Source organism: Anser brachyrhynchus (assembly GCF_964034855.1).
Source record: "Anser brachyrhynchus genome assembly, chromosome: 12".
Taxonomy (NCBI): domain Eukaryota; kingdom Metazoa; phylum Chordata; class Aves; order Anseriformes; family Anatidae; genus Anser; species Anser brachyrhynchus.
In genome coordinates, this window is record NC_137707.1 from 14685959 (window position 1) to 14708388 (window position 22430).

At 38.5% G+C, this 22430-nt stretch overlaps 1 protein-coding gene across 2 annotated transcripts in view; it reads right to left on the minus strand.

The window, feature by feature from the left end:
- Positions 1–8644: 8644 nt before the first annotated feature.
- Positions 8645–22430, minus strand: part of NFATC3 (nuclear factor of activated T cells 3) — a 66506-nt gene continuing 52720 nt past the window's right edge. Inside the window, exons 10-11 of one of the 2 annotated variants that reach the window (XM_080553013.1) lie at positions 20671–20772; positions 8645–12137 (exon numbers count right to left, since the gene is read on the minus strand). In XM_080553013.1, the coding sequence (XP_080409139.1) occupies positions 12013–12137; positions 20671–20772 (227 nt within the window). In that variant the 3' untranslated portion in view covers positions 8645–12012. The remainder of the gene's footprint in view (positions 12138–20670; positions 20773–22430) is intronic. The other variant, XM_080553014.1, reaches the window with a different exon arrangement.

Consider the following 22430-nt stretch of genomic DNA (forward strand, 5'->3'; position numbering starts at 1 on the left):
AATGGAGTGAGATAACACAAACAGCTCTAACTGCAGACATTACTGTCATTGTAGATTTATGCTGCAGATAATAGAAGTACTTGAATAGCCCTATCCTGCCCCCAGCTTAGTCATCCCCACGCTTTTGCTGCTTAGCAGCTTACTTCCCTTGTGAGTACAGGGAGGGCTGGGGACTTGTGGCCAGTGCCTCATCCTAACCTGTCTAATGCTGTCTCTTGGGTTAGGGTTCCTAACTGGCAGGATCTGCGTGTCACCAGTCGTTTTCTTCGTCTCCTGAGGGGAATCTGGTATGAATTCTCTATGTGGCATGGAAAGTGATTATCCTTTCATTAATACCTTAAATTTCCTCTAGTTTTAGACTGACTTTAAATGGTGAATCTATCTAGGATGGGGAGGGACACCCTTGATAAAGCTGTGAGTGGTTTAAAAGTTTGAGTTACGGGAAAGGTTCATGATGAAACAGCTCATGATCAATATGCGGTATGCTGACAACTACTGAGACTGTAAAAGGTGTTCGTCATAACTGATAAGGCTCCAAAATGCTTTATATACATGACCTGAACTGTCAACCAAATATTGAGTTCTTGGAACTGGGGATCAGTACTTAAGAGATTTTATGTTATCTCAGTGGGACACAGAGGAAAATAACTTGATGGAATTCAAATGGTGATTGCTTGATGCTACTTAAGAATGCATTTACCTTAGTGGTCTGCACAAACTCAGATAATTATGTAGCACCTACCTGAGACTCATCGGTATTTCAGCCTGCTATGATATTTCTTCATGTCTTGACTTCCTGTGGTTACTATTAAACACTTGCTGCAATCTGCCTTAGTGGTGGTTGTCTCCTTGGTGACTTAGATGCATTTTTTGCATGTATTTGAAATAACTGATAATGCAAAGTGTTTTAAAAACAAGCTAAGATACAGTGTTACTGAAAAATTAGCAAATCCTAAGACATCTTTGTCCATTTTACCAAAGCTTATTCAACACTGTGATGCTCTGTATCCTGTGAGCTTTGGGGTTCAAGTATGCTCCCAGCACAGAGCCTCCAGTATGGCCAGTAGTTACTGGAAGTTATTTTTGTGCCTGTGGCCCTTGTGCTGTCAGCTCTTCTCTGGGTAGTGCCGCTTGAATGGGAACGCACTTTGTTACTGTTAAGTAAGTGGGTGAAGTACTGGGGAACCAGGCCACTTGCTGAAGTCCTGAAGTCCCAGTTCATAGATTCACCGCATGTTAGGACAAGAGATGCCTTGCGAGAGACGCCTTGTTATCCAGATTACTTTATCTAGCCAGAGTTAAGTGTGATTTAGATTGTGAATACAGTGTTTAACCATAATGCTCAGAGCAAGCAGTTTGCTTTCTTTAAAAAGTCATAGGTGTAGAAATAAATAACAAACTAACCCCCATGTTTAGTCTAGTTGCATTTACACTAGGGGAGAAAGCTCTCAATTTGTGCATTAAGCATCTTGGCTCTTTCCCCATCTGAGAAGAGCTACTTAAGGACTTAGCCTTTGTTTTCCTCCTTTTTGGTGGGGTATCTTTATCTTTTACAGCCAATATTCTCTCTCAAGTCTTCTAGAGAGTTTATATCAGTTTAATCTCTCTTGCTGTCCCCCTGCTTCCACACCCTATTCTTGAGTAGGAGAGAGTTTGGCCGTCCTGTTAGTTAAAATAAAGACTCTTTCCCTTTTACATGTATGTAAAATGTTGCTGTATCTTAAGCATCAGTTCTTTTATTAGACTGCTAGGTTTTCTATCTAATTCTCTCCTCTCTTTGATGGATAATGCTGCTTGCTGCAGAGCACTTTCACTGAGGCAGTATTCTGCCTCTGTCTGTACAGAGGAAACAGCACGCTGCAGTCATACAGCTTATTACTGTCTCTTGAGAGAGACCAGACGCTCACTACCACTCAGCAGTAGCACATTGCCAACCTTTTCCTAATTGTAGCTTCCTAACGTTTTCTCTTTTTAAAAGCAAATCTCCACTGAACTGTTTTTTCTGTCCTGCTCAGCCCTGTAACTAAGCGTATGTGAGTGACTGCTGTGTTAGCAGTGGCACCAGAAATTCAGACTTTGCTCGCTTTCAGCTGGAGATCTGTCAGTTCATCTTCTGGGAAAGGTTATTTCCTACCACGGTGGGTTTTTTCAGGAAAAGGTGCAAGGCAGTCTGGTCCTTAGTTAAGGTTTATTAGAAGTAGCAGTAGCAATGGCTTTACCGGCAGAAGGGCATTAAAGAAGTTGCGAAGCTCCTGATCAGTCCTGCTTGACTCAGTGCAGGCAGGCCAAGGCTGTCTCCCTTGGTGACTTGTCTACACGTGATTTCATCTTCTATTGCTGCTTGCTTATGTTCATCTTGTGGGGGGTCATACTGTAAATAAAGTGACTCAAAATACATAAAAGGGGGGAAATCATTCAAACTGCATGTGATCCTAGCTTTATCTCTTGGGTGCAAACAGGAAGCTAAAGCTAGTGTGTGCTGTAAACTTCTCGCTTTGTGCCCAACGTCTGTGTCTTCATAAAGCTCATGAAGTATGACTTGGGCATGCGCTTTGTGACGACTCACACCTCATTTGCCAGGCAAAAGGGCTGCTGAAAATTCCTTGGAAGAAGAAAAAAAAAGTTGTCTAATTGTTCATAAACTTTTTTCTTACCCCTGACTTTTCTTGTAGGGAATGAGAACAGCAGGTGTAAAGGTGAGATCTCTAAGTCGATTAAACATTATACCATCCCTTCCTCACCATCTGTGTTTTGTCTTTTTTTTTTTTAATAAAGGCAAAACCAAACAAAAAATCCTAAGTCCATATGCTGCTGACAGTAGAAAACTAGATTGTATCCATCCAAGTGGCAGCAATACCAAAGATCTGCTTGGTTATTTTAAACAAATGTGGAGCTTGAGAACAGCTCAAAAAGCATCTCAACAATGTGATTTTTTTTTTTTTTAACATCATCCCTGAGCATTTTCTTAATGCACAATATCCAGTTCTGATCTGCTTCCTTGGGCCCATCTGCAGCAGGTCTTTACTGCCTGCAAAATGGCCTTCTGTGCTGCATCAGCTACTCAGGTGGATTTGGGGTGAAAGAAACACAATGCTGCTTAAGAACTACCTTACAGAGTGGAAAGATAGAAGTGTAATGTCCTTTCTCATTTTCACTACTTTGTTTATGAAAGACTTAGTCACTGTTTAAATATTTAATGTCACCCGCTATTGTACTGTATTTAGACTGGGTCCCTCCAACCAAATGGATTTTTTGTTACAATTCATAGGATTCCATTTTATCCATCCAGCCTGAATGTTGTTGGAACTGCTAGGGGTTCACGGATTGCTGGAAAAAATCTTGAGCATAGTGTAATGCATGTGCAAGTGACACATAGCGAGGAAGGCATGGTCCCTGCACGGGGATCCAGGAGGGAGGGCAAAAATGGCACAGAAAAACAACAGTAAACATTAGAACTCGCCCTGCTTGGCCAGTGATATGTTTAACTCTTGCTTATCTAAGGGCTGTTTTATACAGCTTACATGCTATCTAAAAAGAATTGCTGAGACCTTTGTGAGAGGTTTTTCTGTCCTCTGTTGTAAAGCAGGAGTTGACATTAACCTTCTGTAGCAGTGGAAGACTGCAATTGGAAACAGACCTGTTCAGTAACCAAAATCCTGCCCCCCCCCCCCCCCTTTTTTTGGGGGTGGGGTGTGTGTGTGTGTTTTGTGTTCTTCTTTCTAGCTTAGGAAACCTCATTGATCCCCAGTGTCATTTCAGCAGCTGGATTAGTTCCACAGGGTTTCAGCTCAGTCAATCGGCATTTTAGACTCTCAGTGAAACTCTGCTGACAGCCACAAAATGTATGTCTCTGTCTCTGCAAACCACGATGTCATTCAGCCCAGTACTTGGCCAGTGTTGGATTGGTTGTTTCCTTCATTGTTTGCGCAACTTTTCCATTATAACTTCTGTCAGTGGTGAGGTCAGATGGCAATGATGACTTTCTTGGTATAACTTCTTTTTTCCCTCATATCCTTAGAAAAAATAATCCCATAGTAGCACTTAATTCAGTTTCAGAATTGCCTTATTTGTCCTATTGGCTTGATGACTTGCACTCCTCATCCAGCTACTGTGACCACAGCCCTGCGAATGCCACAGGGTAAGCAATATGAGCACTCAGACACTGACAATAAAGTATGCTGAGTACATGTTGAATTAATGCCAATTTGGAAATCTGCAAAAATGACGTGAACTGAAATTGTTTCAGATTTGTAAATAGTTGCACCTTAGTTATAATGCATTTTTAAAAATGCCAGACCTTAATACAAAAACGTAATTCATGAAATCATAGAAAACTAGGGCTTTGGAGCAGGCTGTGCAGCAGCTTTGAAGGCACTTGTTCAAATGTCAAAAGACTGGAAAAATCTGTTCTTACATCATACTCACAGAATTTTCCTACTTGAAAACAGTGACATACTTCTAGAAGTTTGTCTTGTCTTTTTCCAACACACTGTGAGAGAGACTTGGCTGGCAAAACCACCGAGGAGCTCATGAAATATTTACAAACAGATCCCTTTATTGCAGCAAGGAAAAACTTTTGATGCATGTAAGAAAACTGGAATAACACTCAGCTGTAATGTTGTATATGTTTCTTACAGTATTGTTGCCAGCTTGGCAAAGAGAATCAATCGTGTTTTGTATGAAGCTATATTAAATTTAGGAAGGGTACCCTCACCCTTCATGTCTTGTCCTGAAGAATGCTCAATACCAGATTAAATCCTCAAAGAAGCAGATCGTGGTGTTGATGCCAGTGCCATGGCAGCTTCACTCTTGCTGCTTGCACAAGAACCAGAATGTGGAGGAACTTTCCAAGTCACCACTCACTTTTCATTCCACTGACACAAGAACTTCTAAAAGTATATTGCCCCCATTCCCTCCTGCTTATTTCATGTGATACCACCGATTATCCAGTGCTGTGTGCCCAAACAATATTTTCTTGAATGTCCGAGTCCCCTTTAGGTGCAGAAGACCGTAGTCTATCACTTTTCTTTGAAAATGTTGACATGTTGATCAAAAATCACAGAAAAGAACAAGCTGACAGTAGCTTTTTTCTTCTGTTAGAGGTGAGATTAGGAAGGAGTTTGAGTGGGTGGGAGGATGGAACTGGAACTGCATTGATAATGCAACAAAACTCCAGTCTGACTGGGGGGGGGAGGGGGAACAACGGACAGACAGACACCCACCATCCCACAGCAAACAGCATCTAGGGTACAAATACTCATTGCCAATTAGTTTTACTATGAAGTACTGCCAGAAAGTTATCTGTTGGCACTGAACTTCTTCATGCAAGGGGCAAGGACCACTCTGACCAGAATCGCTCTTGATTTTCAGACTGTCTTGCCTGTACCTTTTTCAGGCCCTTTAGCCCATGCCCCCCACCCTATTACCCAGAGAATCAAATCAGTCTGTCTAATCTTCAGACATGCTCCATGCTGTTGGGTCTGGAAGAAATCAAAAAGATGTACTTTGTATCTTGTCATTGATTCCCTTTTACCTTTATGGATAATGCAGCTCCTGCATACAGAAATGGTTATCACCAATATACTTGTCTTTTTGATCTGCTCTGTCACAATGAATCTTTCTGTAAGACAATGGCAAGAATGGCTTTTGAAATAAATCTGCAAGGGCTGAAGCCTTGGGCTTCAAATCACAGATCTGAGAAAGATCTATGTGTGTTTTCCAGCTGTTACTAAAACAACTTTTAACAAGATTGGACTGGATAACTGATGGTCTTGCACCAAAATACGGCCTTGTGAAAAACAAATGGCAACTCTAAGATTTTTTTTATGCTCTTTGCTTATTTGTACACCCAGAGTTTGATCATTTTCTTCTTCAATGCTTGTGTTTTATGATTGCCATATATATGTAGTTGGGTTTCTGAGAGATGTTCAAAGTGTTTGTTTATCAAAGGTTTAACACTTTCTGCAATGTATTAAAGGGTCAGGACTAAATTAACCTAAGGCAGCCAAAAAAAAAAAAAAGAAAAAAGGTCTACTTCAATAGGATTTTGCTTGGTCTGGTTGTTGTTTTGTTTCTGTATGTGTTTTTGCTTCAGTTGCATTGCATCTTCAGGAGATGCTTCAGTGAGAGCTGAAAAGACGGGAGGTGCACACGCTTAGCATTTAGCATGGCTTCCTAACAGGCACAGACAGCTAGAAGGGGCTTCTGTTTGAGGTGTGAGCTATTTAAGTTTTCTTGTAACAACTTACGCATTTCTTTCTGAGAGGAAAAATTCTGGATGAGTATGCATCAATTGCACCAACATCTAATTTTTTTTTTAAATGAATGAAAATGTCAAGTGAGGTATCAGAGCCCATTTTTGTAGGGGAAGCGTCTTTGCAATGGGAGCAAGCAGAGACCACAAACACTCTTCCAGCTGTTACCAGCAGATGACATAACAATGACAGTAGGGAAGAGATAAGCGCTTTTGTTTTGAGTTTCCAAATAGTATTTCAAGATAGTAAACAAATTTTAAAAAATAAATACAAAACAAACAAAAGAGCAACTTTCCCTCATCCCTAAATCTGTGGAAACATCAGGGAGAACTTTGCCCTAGCTGTAACGTGACTGTGTAAAGCTTGACTTTTCTACATCCATCTTTTGTATAATAAAATTCATGGCACATACAACTCTTCACAAAGCAGCTATCCTGTTTTTCTTGCTCCTGCGTCATTTATGATTGTATGTTACAGGCTGGTTGATTACAAACACACACACACACCCCTTTATGTGTAGCAGATGTTACTGGTATCAAGAAGTTATTATAAAGTAATTCTTTTTCTTAGATGCTCCCAGCAAATGACAATGCCTTTTGTGTAAAGGACTGATAAAACTTGCTCTTCTTAACAGGCAGAATGAGGTTCAATGTCAATTTTAATTACCATAGATTCATGCAAATCTATGTATGAATTTAAATCCTTTTTCTTTTCCATGGTGAACTAAACGCACTTCTAGGGGCCTTTCAAGTATCTTAATACTTTAATCACTGCAGCAGTGGCTACTTCCTGATTATTTTTGTCAATTAATAAAAGCCAAGGGGGGGGGGGGAGGGGGAGATGGCAAGGGAGAATATGTGGAAAATGATCTCAACCCTCACCTAACTCATTACAGCGGGGTAAGTGCTGGATTCAGAGTACACTTGTATTTGAATTGGGCTGGGAGAGATGGCATGGACAGGGCCAGAAGCTGGGAAACAGCAGCAGATAGCAGAAGTATTGCTGTGGAGTATTGAAAGGAAATTAAGAGAACTGAGACTTTTGCCAGCACTTCATCTCTTCTAAAGGCACTGACTTTAACAGGATATTTTCTTCTTTGCTTGCCTGAAATCACAAAGCAGTGTTTTACGAGTTAGAAGTGATGTTTTCACAAGGCCTAGAGTAAGGTCCAACTACCTCTGCTCTGCACCACAACAGATGGGGGTGTCAGCATGGGTGCTTGGGGTCAGCCATGCTCGGCTTTAAATGCCTTGGCTGGAACGCAAAGCCTATCAGCTTTCAGATCCTATCAATCTTCGTGAATCAGCCTTCAGCTTACTTGCATCTGAAAGGCTTGAATTGGCAGTAAAGCATATACAATTATACAATCAATCCATGGATTATTACTAGTGTTGTTGGCATATGCTAATTATATCCTGGGTAATCATACTAAAAAACTTGTGGAGCAGTTTTGAAAAACCATGTATATATTTAGTAAAACTCAGGTATAATGACTTTGCATTCAGTTCCTGGCACTGTAGCCACCCCTTTCTGTTATATTTATAGATTAAAAACCATCGGTGAAGGTAATTGCTCAGGACAAGCACTGTAAATAAGAGGCTAATCCTAAACTGGTCTATGTTCTCACTGTGCAATGTGAGCATGAGATCACGGTGATCTCCGCTCCGTTTCACTCTGGGGCAGGTGTGCATTGCTAGGCAAAGGCCAGACCTTTGCTTCAGCATTGAAACTGGAACGCTTGCATGCCTCAGTACACCTAAGTATGCAAGCGGGATCCCACGGATGAACAAAAGACCCTGTGGCCAAACTGAAAGGGAGATAAATAAATAAATCTTTTCAGTAGCACTAATACCACTGAGATGGGATGTAGTTTTTAGGGCCTGAATCTGCCGTTGCCAAAGGCATTTCCCTCAGTACTGCCTGATTAGCCGATCTTGGGTTAAAAAAAATAATTCAGACTGTAGGAATTTTAAATCTGTTTTTGAAACAGTTTAACTCACCTGTGATAATATCCTTTCAGGGATGGAGATTACTGTTTATAATGCTGTTCCTGAATATTTTCTGGAATAATTTCTGAAAATACTCCTATGACAGCCTAACTGAAACAATCAGCTTTGCAAGCAAGAAATCACCAGTTATTGTGCCAAGTGAAACTGTCAGAGCTGCCCATCGCCCACCCACTATGTACAGGCTCACTGTTCCTGCGGCTAGGCTGAGCCCCACGTGCTTACTGCGTTGGTTCAAACCCATCGCTCTTCTAAGGAGGAATATTAAATGTCCCTCGTGTTATATGTCATGATGGAGTGCAGCTGTCACCGCTGCATCACAACTAGGGATTTTCTTCCCACCCTGCAGTCAGAAATGCATTTTAAATGAATGACAACGCATTTGCGTTCTTTTTATTTATTTCAACACTATGATTTAAGAGCCTAAATGCAAGTTCTTCCCTTTTATTTCTGCAAGTAGCACTGCAATCATAACTTACAAAAATGTTTAAAATACAAAATGTACATGAAATTACAATACAAGGCTCTGTAAACATCTAGAACTTAATCTTTATTGTCCCATATTTTTAAATATAAAACTTCAATTTGAATGATTTCCGAACCTCAAGGAATGACATCCATTCTGAGTATCAAAAATAGAGTTTCAAAGCTTTGTATCAGAACAAAACAGTCATGTTCTTTTCATTCTTTGGTTAAAAAGGATGGCAGTTCCACTGACAACATGAAAGTTTCACTACAGAAATTGAGATTGCTAGTTTATGTTAATTTCAGTAATAAAACTCCCTCCCTCCCTCATGGATTAATTTATTGTCCCATAAGCTTTTGTTTTCAACGTTGATCTTTTCTGACCTTCCTTATAGAAAAGCTACCTCATCATTAAGGCTTTCCTTCAGGACAATCTAAATTAGTAAAAGTTTTGGAAGAGGTCTCAGGAAGAAGAAAGGACTTAAGGGCCAGAAAGTGGATGCCAACAAAATATCAACAGTTGCCGGGTTCTGCTGTTTAATTAAATTTGCATAGTCCAATAGAGATTGTGTGCTTTTTATATCACTAAAATTATACAAGATTAACAGTCTTTACCTACATTATCACACAAGCTAAAATAAAATTAAGACCCTTGTATTGAAGCTTTTACAAGGCAAATACAAAACTGCTTTAGTATCCAAAGCTATATATTTTTTTAATTTCATTTTTAAATAGGAAAGCATCTCTATGTCTACAGGCATCAAGGTATTCAAAGGCATCAGAAAATTTAGTGCATAGCAACTCTGGATTGTTTGGGCTCCTATATTTTAGGTACAGTATGAATTCCAGCTACTTACTTGGAGAACTTGCAAGGAGAGTCTGTACCAGCAGGATAAAGGAGCATAAATCCCATACAGTATGAAAAGCTTTTAAGTTAGAATTTTCCTACAAATGATGCTTAATGCAAAAGACCCAATAAATGGATGAAAACTGGAACATGCCTTGCCACCAGCACGCAGTCTGAAGACAATTACATAGCTTACAGTGTTGTTTTTTTTTTTTTTTTAAATGTTGAAAACATAAGTAGATGCATTTCTGAGCATGTCAACCCTTTACTAGGATTTTTAATGTAAATGAGTAGAGGACAGAGTAAAGCACCATTGCTGAGGGACAGTTGTAATACCACACTTTTCAGATTACAGCCATGCCGATCTTTTACTTTAAATCTAAAGATTTGCACCATTGAACAATACATTCACAAAAAGGATGCTTAGATTCCCAGCATGTACGCAGTGTCCTTGCGTTGTCTGAAATAACTATGGAGTGTTGAGATAGTAGCTTCAGGCTGCACTCTTAAAAGGAAGCAATTGATAAAGAGTTTAATTTCACCTGCTTAACGTATGGACTTTGAAAAAGTACATGATTCAGCTGTTACAAAGATGCAGTTGTAACTACTTTAATGCTAGAGCTGGGGTGCTGACTTAAATTTAGGAGTACTGGTTTGCCTGCAAAAGGCTGAATGTAAAGTCTTCCCCTGTGATTGTCTGCCAAAATGCAACATCAGGAATCTGAATTTACTCTTAGAGGTATTATAATTCAGTAATGAAGTCCACTTTAAGACTTACGTTTTACTGTAATTTTAAGAGCCTAGAATAATTTTCTACAGGACAGAGGCACGTCCTCCATGTGTGTTTAGCTGTTAACATGTCCATAATTGCCTGAACGCTTCAGTGCAACTACGCTTTCAGTATTTCAAAATTTTTGAGTGTGTTCTCTTTTCATGGCTTACCCAAATAAGGAACTAAAACTAACATCTTAAATATACTGAACCTCAGATGCTTCTCATTTTATTTGGCTGTGATTGTTGTACCCTGTATTTTCCATATCAGAAAGCTATGTAAACTACCATTTCTTGTGGGGGAGGGAAACATTTGTGACCTAAGCAGGCAGTTTCAGATCCTCTCCTAGGTTTCTAATCATAGAGGCCTGAGACTTTTAATAACCATGTAAACAGATTGCTTCAGATGTATCAGGTTATGTGGGCAAGGGAAATGCATCCTTTGAGCACAGCAGTTTACTGCTGCCATGAATCTTGTGCATTTCTTTGGTAGCTTCTGCTTTACACATTTACAACTAAATGTGGGCAAATTATACTACCTAATCGCTAATTCACATGAAATTGCTTTTTAGCAGGCTGAAGTTTATAAACAAAGGAACTGTAATTGTCATCTCCTTAGGACTTCAAAGTGGCATGGTCAGGCATACAGCACATAAAAGATACAGATGTGATCAAATGATTTATTGCATGGAAAACTTGAATGCCACTGAATTGGTGACTTCAAAACCATATTCTGCAGGGTTAATAGGAACACCTGGATCCTCAGCAAATACTAAAATTTCTCCTGTATCTAACATGGCTTTGATGTTGCTGTTCTTTAATCTAAAACCCTACTTCTCAAATTTGATTACAAATGTAACTTTCTAAGAAAAAGCTATTTCAAGAAGGAGCCTGTGCTAATAAAGTACAGGAAGATTATCCACAAAGTTATAAAAGTTAAATTTTTGGAATGTCATTTCTATCCCAACACTTTCATGATGGAATGGTCTTTTTGCAGCCTATCAAGTAACATTTTAAGTTTATAAACAAGTGCAGATCTATATTTGGCTTTGCTTCCTATGAATCTAAGAAAGAAAACACTACAGTATTTGTATACACAATGGCTTCCATGGCATTGGCTTCAGATGACAGGTATGATCTGCCACTGGAAGATCATATTAAAAAATAATAATAATAAAATTAAACAATATAAGCTTAAAGGCTTTCCAAAATGACCAAAAGGTGTTAACAAATCATCAATTACAAACTATACTATCTCTAAGGGAAAGCAGCACACTGAAGATGTGTATTAAATCTTTTTCCACATTCAGTACTGTGAATATTATAAGAGCAAACTAACATCTCCACACATTTGAAGCACTTACAATATAAAAGTATTCTATTTAAATGCAAAAAGCAAAGCTTGTTTGTAACGTTAAAACAGTTTAAGTATCTGGTGTAGATTCCACATGTCCATTTTAAGAAGTCTCTTTACAGCATCTGAGGAACTATAAATGCTCTGTCTCTACATCAAAAACGTAACCCACTAACAGGGCTTTGCAAGGATCCACTGTTCCAGTTCATAAAGGCCACAGAGTTGGAAGCACAGTAAGTCTAAAGAGGAAGAGGGTGAAGAAGTATTCAGAGAGACTGTGAAGTTTTCATGGATGTTGAGTTGTAAGCTTATCTGTTACTGGATTCCGTCAGATATTCTCGTCTCCAGAGATCCAGGGCATGTACGTGGAGACTGGGTGGCCACTGTTGTTCCATGTGACACTGAGATCTGTGACATATCTCTTCCTATGATCTCATTTACTACAAAAAAAAAGAACAGAGAAGTGGCTGTTTTTATGCTTTCCAAAATGCTGAACTCATCAATCAATCTCTTTTAAATCAAAATATTGCAGTGCTAAGCCTTGGTGCAGTAAAGTAGCAGAGGATGAATGAGAGAACTTCAGTAACAGTTAAACAAGAAGAAAAAGCCCTAGCTTCTCGTATTACACTCTGTACTTACCATAAACATGTCAGGAAATCTCTAAAACTTCTGAAGAAAATAAGCAAATGCATATTCATGAAAACAAGGTCACCATCAGCCACAGCATAGGTCAGTTCAGTACAAATTCCCCCACAGAAGTCTGAGATCAAAAGTGTTACAGGCAAAATAAATAACTCCAGGCTCTCTCAAGCTACTTACAGAACTTCCTCAGAACTTGGATTTGGGTTAATAGAATGTGTTTTGTTTTGTTTTTAAATACTACAAACCTATTTAATTGGCCAGTCTTCTTAATCGTATTCAATATTCTTATTCAGTATTCTTATGTTTCTAACATTTCAGTAACAAAATCTTCCTTAGTCATCAGTCAGCTTTTCTACAGTCAAGAATTAAGATCGACTAATATGCAGCTCAATTCTGTGTGTGTGTGTCACAGTATGTGTGGAGTATCTCTTAGTCAGCAAGATTTTGAATATGCCAAATGACAGTAGTAGAAGAAAAGCCCCTGTTGTGAATTTGTTTGGATGTTCTATAAGCATGCACAGAATGGGATCCTTTTGTTGAATAAGGACCACTCCTCGTGTAACTAAGAGACTGTTCTTTTGCTAGTAAATTGCTTTCATTAAAAAGCTTAACATATTGTGAATGCTCTGCAGTATGTGGAATGTGTACGGAATCCAGCTCCTGTAGACAGGCCCTGTCTGTGTGCTTTACGCAGGAAAGCTTTAAGAACACCTTATGTCATGTACCCATATGTAATCACGGAGGAGGTGTTTGTTATCTAACAGTCGATCAATGACAATGGTATTCTCTTGCATGAGTGCAAGGACAGTTTGTTTAAAAATACACACTATGGTAGCCCAAAGGTTAAAATAGTCCAGATGACCTATGTACTAACAAAATCCCTTGAGCACTGCAAGACTGCAATTTGCTAAGCTTAAAAAAAAATTTTGTTCAAAGAACTTTAACTGGCTCTATGCCACTGAAAATTGTGTGACTGCAGGTAGGATGCTTTTCCAAATATTTTTTATTTTATCAAAATAATGCATAAGTAAACAGCTGTTAAAAAACAAGATTTTTTTTCCTTTTTTTTTTTTTTCTAAGCAGAATTCAGATTTTTGAATAAGTACTGTGCTCCCTCAGTTTCTGTCAGGGTACTCACTAGCTTGCTCTGTGGGACCGCTAACAATTATCTGCTGCATGCTGCTGAACAGGTTGCTTTGTGCAAATCCAGCACTGCAGCTATTCAGTACTATTAAAACTTTGATGAGTGGTGCAATAAAAAGCAACATAGCTACATCCCGTTTTTGTTTTGAAAGTATTAGACTCTTACTTCCTTTACGTTTTGATAGATTTTAGATATATGTATCTGTAGTAGGCAACAGCACATCAAACTGGTCTATACTGTTCAACATTTTGCAGTTCCCATATGCAAAGGTGTTTACTAAATGAATAGCACATTGCCATGTGGCATTACGTTTTCCTTAAATCCCACTGTATCATGAAAACAATAGCTGGTCATGTGATGTTTTATTTGCCAAGGTTCTGCATAATTCATTAGGTAGAGTATTAAAGTTACAGGTTAGTTTGTAGTGTTTTTTTGTTTTGTTTTTAATCTCAGTGTGGTATCTCTGTTACACTTGGTATTTTGGTGTTACAGAACTTTTTTTTGGCAACATTTTTAGCCTGTGACCAATAGAGATTTATCTGCAGGCAACAAATGGCCAGGGGAAGCACACTCCAGAAGTCTGTAGGTTGCTTTACGTTATGTACAGATGATGGCAGAAATGCTTCAAAGAAAGTGCAGACTGCAGAAGTCAGCAGCCAAGATCAAAGTGCGCTAACCCACAGCACGGCAGCCTGGCTGCTGAGTTGGAGACACGGGGACAAGGCTGTTCCATGAGTCCTCTGATAATGTGCTTGTAAGGGGACAGTGGGGAGCCCCGATCCAGTGTAGGAAAACCCTACCATTGCAAAGAAGTCATGTTGAACCAAGCAGCCTTGAAGCCCTTTGGAGTAGCTCAGGAAGAGATGTACCACCCAGCTTTAAGGCAGCGGTTAATGAGATGCCTGGATATATCAAAATTGGGAAACACTTGGCTTTCTATGAAGGACAGCCTGTATTTACCAGCATTATCAAAATTAACTTCTCTTTCTGACAGTGCGATGGTAGAAATTAAGAAAGTTTAAAACGTAAATTGTGTAATTGGTAAGAAGAGTAAAAGACTGCAGAGAAATATGAGACTGAATGTAAAAATCATATGGTGCTTTCCCCTTTGTATTTATTTGTGATTGAGAAAATTAATATTAAAGACTAAATTAGAAATCCACAAGTTAGGATTTGAATGTGTGACCTTCCTCCATACAGGGTCAATATTACCATAGAACATTTACTGCTCTGTGATTAAAACTGAAGACTTAATTCAGGAACATAAACACAGATTTTCTGTAATGTTGGCTCGTTCTTACATGACAAATTGGGAGAGGAAGTCTAGTTCAACAGTCTGAGACTGGCCAGAGCTCAGGGTATACTGACAGTGCTTTATAACAGAAAGAAAACTTCTTTTCTATACTTGTGGCAAAATGCTTTATCCCACCTTTTCTATTTTCAACTATGGGCTGTAGGGGTCATGCTGTTCTTGAAATATGGCTAGAAAGATTTCATATACCTTTTACTTAACTGCAAAAGCTATTCAATCAGCAAACAGAAACCGGGAAACCAAGATATATTATTCTTTTTAAATACATGCACACATTTTTTCATAAAACTTCCTTCCTTCCTTCAACATAAGTTTACTGGGGAAGTCTGCAAAGCCTACTCAGGATTGAGCAATACTGATCTTGGGTATGCTGTTAAGGTTCTATGGTATGGCAGGTTTATTCCTGTAGTGTAGCTTATAGTTCTGCTCCTGTTTTGAGGTGAGCCAATTTCATGAGTCCTAAGATGGAAGGGAATAGGACCGTGACTCTTTCAACTTACTACTTTTTTTTTTTAAATTTCCATGGTAAAACTCTTGCCAGTTTGGTATGTTCATGCCAGGTGATTTGACTACTAATCCCACACCCCAGACCTCTACTTCCAAAAGAATCAGAGATATTTTACATGCAAATAATTAGAGATCTAGCCAGTATTTAGTACTCAGTATGTACTGATGACTTGTTTTTACATGATCAATGTCAATTGCATGGGTAACATCAAAAGTGTTATCAGATGATTTATGTGCTAACAATTGAGGTTGCTTATCTTTTAATAATGACTAGATCAGATCAAAAATGAGAGCAGTGGCACACACTACAATCTGTGTAGAAATATGGCAAGTTCTTCCACTACAAAAGCAGTAACTGCATTCTGAAAGCTTGACTGTCAAATATGGCGAGGATCAAAATGCAAAACAGGTATTTTAAATCAAGCTGTTAAATGGAAATTATTTTAATAACTTTCCAGGGTCTATTTCATTCACTTCTTTGGCAGTTATCCCAGACTTCAGAATTCTAGCTGTTACTTTATTTGCAATAATTTTATCCTTTTCTTTCCCACTATCTATACATAGTTTAAACTGGCTGGCAGATTTATACTGATAGTTAAAAATAGATGGTGCAGAACCGAATTTAGCATGGTGAGAAAAAACCTTCTGCTACAGACCGATTAGATTGGACCTGTAAATACCGGTAAGATTGTAATGTATTGCAAAGGTTCCCCACTTCCGGCTCCCTGTGCTGCATCTAAAAAGTCTGAAAGTCATCTGGAGGCTCAGCCCCTATAACCTTTCAAAAAAAATAAGCAGCATACTAACACTCATACCAGTGGAACAGAGTAGAAGATAACCAGCTCTGACTTTGGGGTTTGCTGTCAAGCTTGTAAAATAAGAGCAACCACACATTCTGTTTTCCTGGTTTGTTCCCACTGTTTTGATTTCACAGTGTTCTGTTTGCTTTTTTAAGTCCCTGCTGACTACACGCATGAAAGACAGCTGAGCCACTGAGCTTGATATAAAAACCGGACCACAACTCTTTGGAAGCTCTTTCCCTGCTCCCCGCTTGCCACCCCCTTAACTTTTAGTCAGAGGACTTCGCCTCTCGCTCCCTGAAGACTTACACTGGGACAGCTGATAAAGCTATTGCTCCAGCTGCTAGCTGCATGAACAGCCAGACTGTTCGTGAAGATTCCTTAAACTGTTGCAATTTGCAATCCAGAGTTTTAAAATAAACTAGAATTGGGTCGAACAGCTCAGCCATTTGTGCCGTGAGTGACACACACAGCTATGAGTTGTAATCTTGTCAGCTGTTCCAATGGAGATGTGTCCTGTGTACCGTATAGACCAACTTCCTGGGAGAAATTCTCACCTAGGAAGAGTTATCTGCAGTAGCTGCTTTGAACAGAACAGGGTTCTTGTGTTATGAAACATCACATCATAAGAGCTGGTGACTTCTAAAAATAGGTTGTGTTTTTTGATAAATAAAAAACAACAACAAAAAACAGCTTTAAGAATTTGCAGTAACAAGTTCTAAAAAGGAACTGATGCTTTGATATATTTGTATGGTCTGTTTTTTCCTCCTGTTTTATTTGTTTCATCAATTCTACAATGTCACCTTTTCAGTGTGAGACTGAGCCATAATTTGTGAGTCATCTTGCATACTTCTACCATCTTACTACATATTTCATATTGGAATAAAAGCACACTTAAATGTAGTGTAAACTCTGAGATAGGTGTTTGAAGTTCTAACATCAGAAGTGAAGGTGTTTTCTTTTTAAATGAAATGTCAATCCAGAACTAGCATCCTCCTAATTTGGTCTATACCTCATTCCCCCCGTTTCTGTGAATGCTAAGAACCACATATTTTGTACAGGAACACAGAAAAACATAAGTCATTCCTGAACCCTAAAGGCCATTCCAGTAATAATGAAGTGACCTCCTTTACCTTACAGGAAGCTGGTAATCTATAATCAGCATGGTAATCTACTATCAGTCCTTTCTACAGGTCTCTGTAATAAGCAGTTGCCAAGCATTTTAGGTTTTCATAGGTCAAAAATACTACCTGAAAACCTCTAAGAAGGACTATCAGGAAACCAGTTCACATCACAAACTAGGTATGTAATGGGCAATAGCAGAGACAGAGAGAAAAGTAGGGAAAAAAACATCATGACGCTTCTACCAGGCTTCAAAACGTGCTTGGCTGAGGGAATTCTTAAGACAGTATCTTTTGTGCTGAACAGTCCAATCTGGATTTTTCTCACAGGGGTCTTTTGGGTCTGTGCAAAATTCTGGCATCCGCAACACTGTGAGGCAGTAAGTTCCAAAGGTTAACTACATGTAGCCATATCAGTGGTTTTTATTTGCATCGGTCCATTATTTCACTTGCTGGACACTTTCTTTTCATTTGCTTTCCCAGTAAGTTTTTTTTGTTTTTTAGCTTTTCCAAGCTACCCATTCATTTTTAACATCTTCCCAACATTCATTTTCCTGGCTGGAGAGAGCTAGCTGATTCAACGGAACTTCTGTTCCAAATCTTTGAGCTTACTGGTTGACCTTAACCAAAACAGCACCTAATTCTTTTGTGAGCTCAGGGAGGAGAGAAGGTGACCATAATTGAGATGTGGGCACATACCCTATCTATGTAGTAGTATTTGTTCTCTGCTGGTTTCATACTCATTCTTGGCATTTACTCACCCCTTTAAAACAACCAAATTTTCATAGAATTGTCCATTTTAAATTTAAGACTGCTTTAAATAAAAATAGTCCAGAGAGCTTGTCACTGTGTGTATGGAAATAGGGCAGTGTTTTTTTTCTTCTTCCTCCTCCCCTTACCGTAATTTCCACTCCTTTAAGTAACATTGATTTTCTTTAATCACGAGGTTTTCCTGTAGATATTTTCAGCCAGTTTTTGTTTTTCATTATTCTGAATAGCTCAGCAGCAGCAGTGTGACATTTTTCAGCTTCCAGTCCTCTGGCTCCAAATCAGGTTAAGTGAGAGGTTATACATTGTGGTTAATAGTTCAACTGGTGCTTACTCTTCCAGAACTGTTGTACGGCGTTTCATCTGGTTGCAGTGAATTGTCACTGTCTGTTTTATCTATTTGTTGCGAAACCCTTGTTCTGATACTTCAACTTGAGGCTGATCCTGCATTAAGTCCCTCTTTCAAAGGACTTTGGCATAAGAATCACAAGTTTCTTGGCTGTGAACATCAACACGAAATATTTTCTAAGGTTGTTGATGGTTATCTACTTTAAACTGAATTCCTGATTTGTCATCCGTTGGTCAGGTTTCAAGTTTAACCTACCAATTTTCATTTTCTTTTCTGTTTTTGGTATTTGGAAACAGCTTCTAGACTCTCTAACAGGTAATTGTACACTTAGTCTGAACCTTTGCAAGTAGTTTGCAGACCACTTGCAACTATTTTACCCTTTTGACTATCTGTTTTTTAAAGTTTTACTGTTTTCCTGCAGTTCCCCTTTCAAAGGACTACTGAAGTTTGTTGCAGCCTGTAATGCTGAAGCTGTGACAAAATGAAGAAATATATTTTTTTAACTAGTTCCTGTACACTACTTGGGACAAATAAAGAGATGTTTCCCCTTGTGAGTTCCTCTCATGACTTAGCGCTCCATGAAGCACTTGTCACACTTACCCATTCTGTAAAGGATGACTCAGGTATTCCATTCGTGTGTTTCCTGCCTTTGCACATTGTCTGATCTGCAGCACACTACAGTTACGGTCGCTGTCCTGTTCAGTGGAGTAATTCAGAAGCTATACTCTTAATTTAAGCCTGGCATCCATCCTAGTGATTGATACAGTTCTTTTGTCTGATTTGACACTAAGCATTCTTTAAGATACAGAACCATTCTTCTGGCTTTCCTGTGTAAATATTAGTTTACATTACAGGATTAGCATCTCACTGATTAGCTTTCTTAGATGAAATACCTATTACTTTCATTTAAAAAATGTCATGTTTCCCGATTGTGTTTCTCAGATACTAGCATTCGTGAATAAGTGTGTTCCTCTCTGGGTCTGGTTTTCCGTTTGTGTGCCCTTTTAGAAGCATACATCTTGTAATTCTACTTTTGGGTTTTGCCAACCTCTGTCTCACCATTTACTTGACAAGACTGATACATGCTTTTCTTTTAATTATTATTATTATTATTCCATTGAGTCCATCATTCAAGAACTTCAACAATCATTTTGTACCTACTAGATCCTGAATTGCACAGGGAATAGTCTAGAACACAGAAATAATCTAAGCCAGAGCTGGTATTTTACCAATCAGTTTGCCATTTCAAGATGTTGAAATGTCAACTCAGTGTAGGGAGTCCTTTTGCAAGTTTTGCCATTCTGAAGCGTAGCTACTTACCTTACTGATCACATTCTGATGATTTAAGTAAAGCAGGACTAAGTCAGTTTTTGAAAGATGGTAAAAGACCAGTGGTGTGGTTTATTTTAAATTAGTTATGTGAGCAAATCTAAGGTAAGTCTACACACTTATCGTGTAAGAGCTTTATTAAGGCTATAACAGAGCTAGGTTACTTTAGTGTTAACAACCCTAAATTGAATGTACACTTACAGGTATTCCCCTTTAAAAATCTACAGGGAAAGTAAAACATGTTACATATATATGGGTGTATGTACATGACTGTGTGTCCATTTATTTATATATATGGAATATATATGTAAAGGAACAGGACAGTTCTTTGGCATTTTAGGCATGTTTGTAAGTAAAGTGAAAAACACTTAAGAAAAATGACTACAAATACAAACATGTCCAATATACCACTTGTCAATTTCTAACATTACTACTTAAAAGAGTCACGGTGCATAATTACCTTGCTTATACGTAAGACAAAGAAGCTGAAAGCACCTTAAAGCAAATCCAGATGAACTTTCCCAATTATATAGTAGACATTCAACTAGAACTCTATTTATGAAACCCATATTTCTGATACTTAGACTGGTAGTGCATGCCACTGTGTTCCATCTATTTAAATTGACATTGCTGTATCTTTTTTTAAAAAAGGAGAAACATCCTAAGTTTCTCAGAATTAACTGATCTGGCCACTCTACAACCTTGGCTGTATTTGAGTTAAGATTTTCATATCCCCTTCTGTTATTGTACTAGATTCTACAGCACTCAGGAAGTTCTGTGGCAGCTATATATACTTCAGGTGGAGGCTTTTACTGAGTGTACACCTGGTTCACAACTTCTGAAGTTTCCAACTATTTCAGAATACACAGGTGTCCAATTATAGCAATACTTAAGTACTATATAGTGCTTTTCACTTATGTATGTTAGGACTATTAAAATACCTTCCCCTCTCCTTTGTGCTCCAATTTTAAACATTGAAGCATTTCCGTAAGCAGACTCACCCTCTAGATTTTCCACATAGGAGTTGGACATGAGTGCTGAATGTTGAGTCCATTTCTCTGTTGAACCTGATGGCTGGTATTCCAGGTCAGAGATAAAACTGTCTGTGTCAGAGAAGAAGACAGACATAACTACTGACTGGACTAAACCAAGAAGTTACAGTTCACTCAACCAGGAAGTGACTTTCAGTTTTCTTTTAATAGCACTAACTTTAAACACCCAGTTTCATTCACAACTACTACATACGTCGACATAACTATTTATAAATTGTCAGAGTGCCTATTAGAAACAGTATCACTTATCTCGTATATTTAGTTAGTTTTCAATTTGTAGCCAGAGCCATAAAGGTAATGGTTAATATTTCTGGATGTCTACCTACTTGTATAATTGTGAACTTTATGCTACATAAATTTCATTTAGAATTTGTGTTGGTTTAGAACATTCCTCTTTCAGTTTTCTCAACCTGCTTTACTTAATGCAGTCAAATTAAAAGTGCTTATACCTGCTGACATCACCTCCACTGAACGTGGTAGGCATGGTAGTGCTAGTAAATAAGACCTTTATTTTTATTATTCTTATCCTTTAAACAATGGAAACAGTTCCTGTAAACAGCTGTTAGCTTCCCCTTACTTGTCAGACTATCTGAATATTTTGTCCAAGGTACCGCTCTTCAGTCAGTAAGGCCACACAGTTTGCAATGTGGGAAAACAAAGCATTATCTTGGTGTGGGTGGCTCTGTCAGAGGCACTGTGAGAAATCAAGGAGGAAGAGGAGAACTGTACTTCACTGAACTGTTCCTGGGGGAAAAATGAATGTAGAATGGTGTATTTATTAATTTAACCAACAAGAGTGTATTTATGCAGCTGTGATTAGTGAACTTACACTAATCAGCAGAACTTACACCTGGATACCTTTTTTTTCTTTTCTAAGATGGAGCAACACATTTTTGTAAACGGGCCTTTAATACAATTAATGAAACTGCTATGAAAACTGGCTAAACTGTGCCTTCTGGATAGAGCCACGCATCTGTTTTGCCAGCATGATTTCTAAGCAGTGCTCAGGGAGGACTCCAGGGAGAATGAAGAAGTTTATTCTCACTCCCTCCTGAAATTCAAGCAGTTCGAATTACTTCTTTGGATGACTTCTCAAGCTTAATTGTTTAAAGCATAAAGTTACATGTATCTAAACAGGAAGTGGAAGGCATTAGTTGTGTTTCAAAGAAATATCCACTGCCATTTTGAAGGAAAGGAGCAGATGAAGGACAAACTCTTGAGAAAAGCTCACTCTTCATTAGTTCATCTCAAATAATGGGAGATTATGAAAAGAGCATTTTCTCACCAGCTGGTAGAACCAGCAGGAAAGTGACATTTAAATACACATCGAATCCAGGGAGACAGGCAGAAAACTACCTGGGGATGAAACAAATTAACTTTTTCACGGTGTTCTTTAAAGTTCAGGCTTTCAAAGAGGCAGACAATCACAGTGAGAGCCTCCAAAGTGAACAGTGGAATTAATTGCCCCTTTTAAGCAACAGTGTCTGCATCATGTCAGCATCGTTTATACAGTAAGGATTATCTGTCACTCTAGCAGAGAAATATGATTAAATTTTTCCCAATTAATTTCATACATAGAGGGACTCTGAGTTATCTGAGTTACAAAGCTGGTGACAGTATTGAATTTTCACTCTTACAAATTCCTGACACTGTATGTTGTATGTAGTATGTGTAACAGGTCTCCTGCCAGCACCTGCTAGAATGAAGCA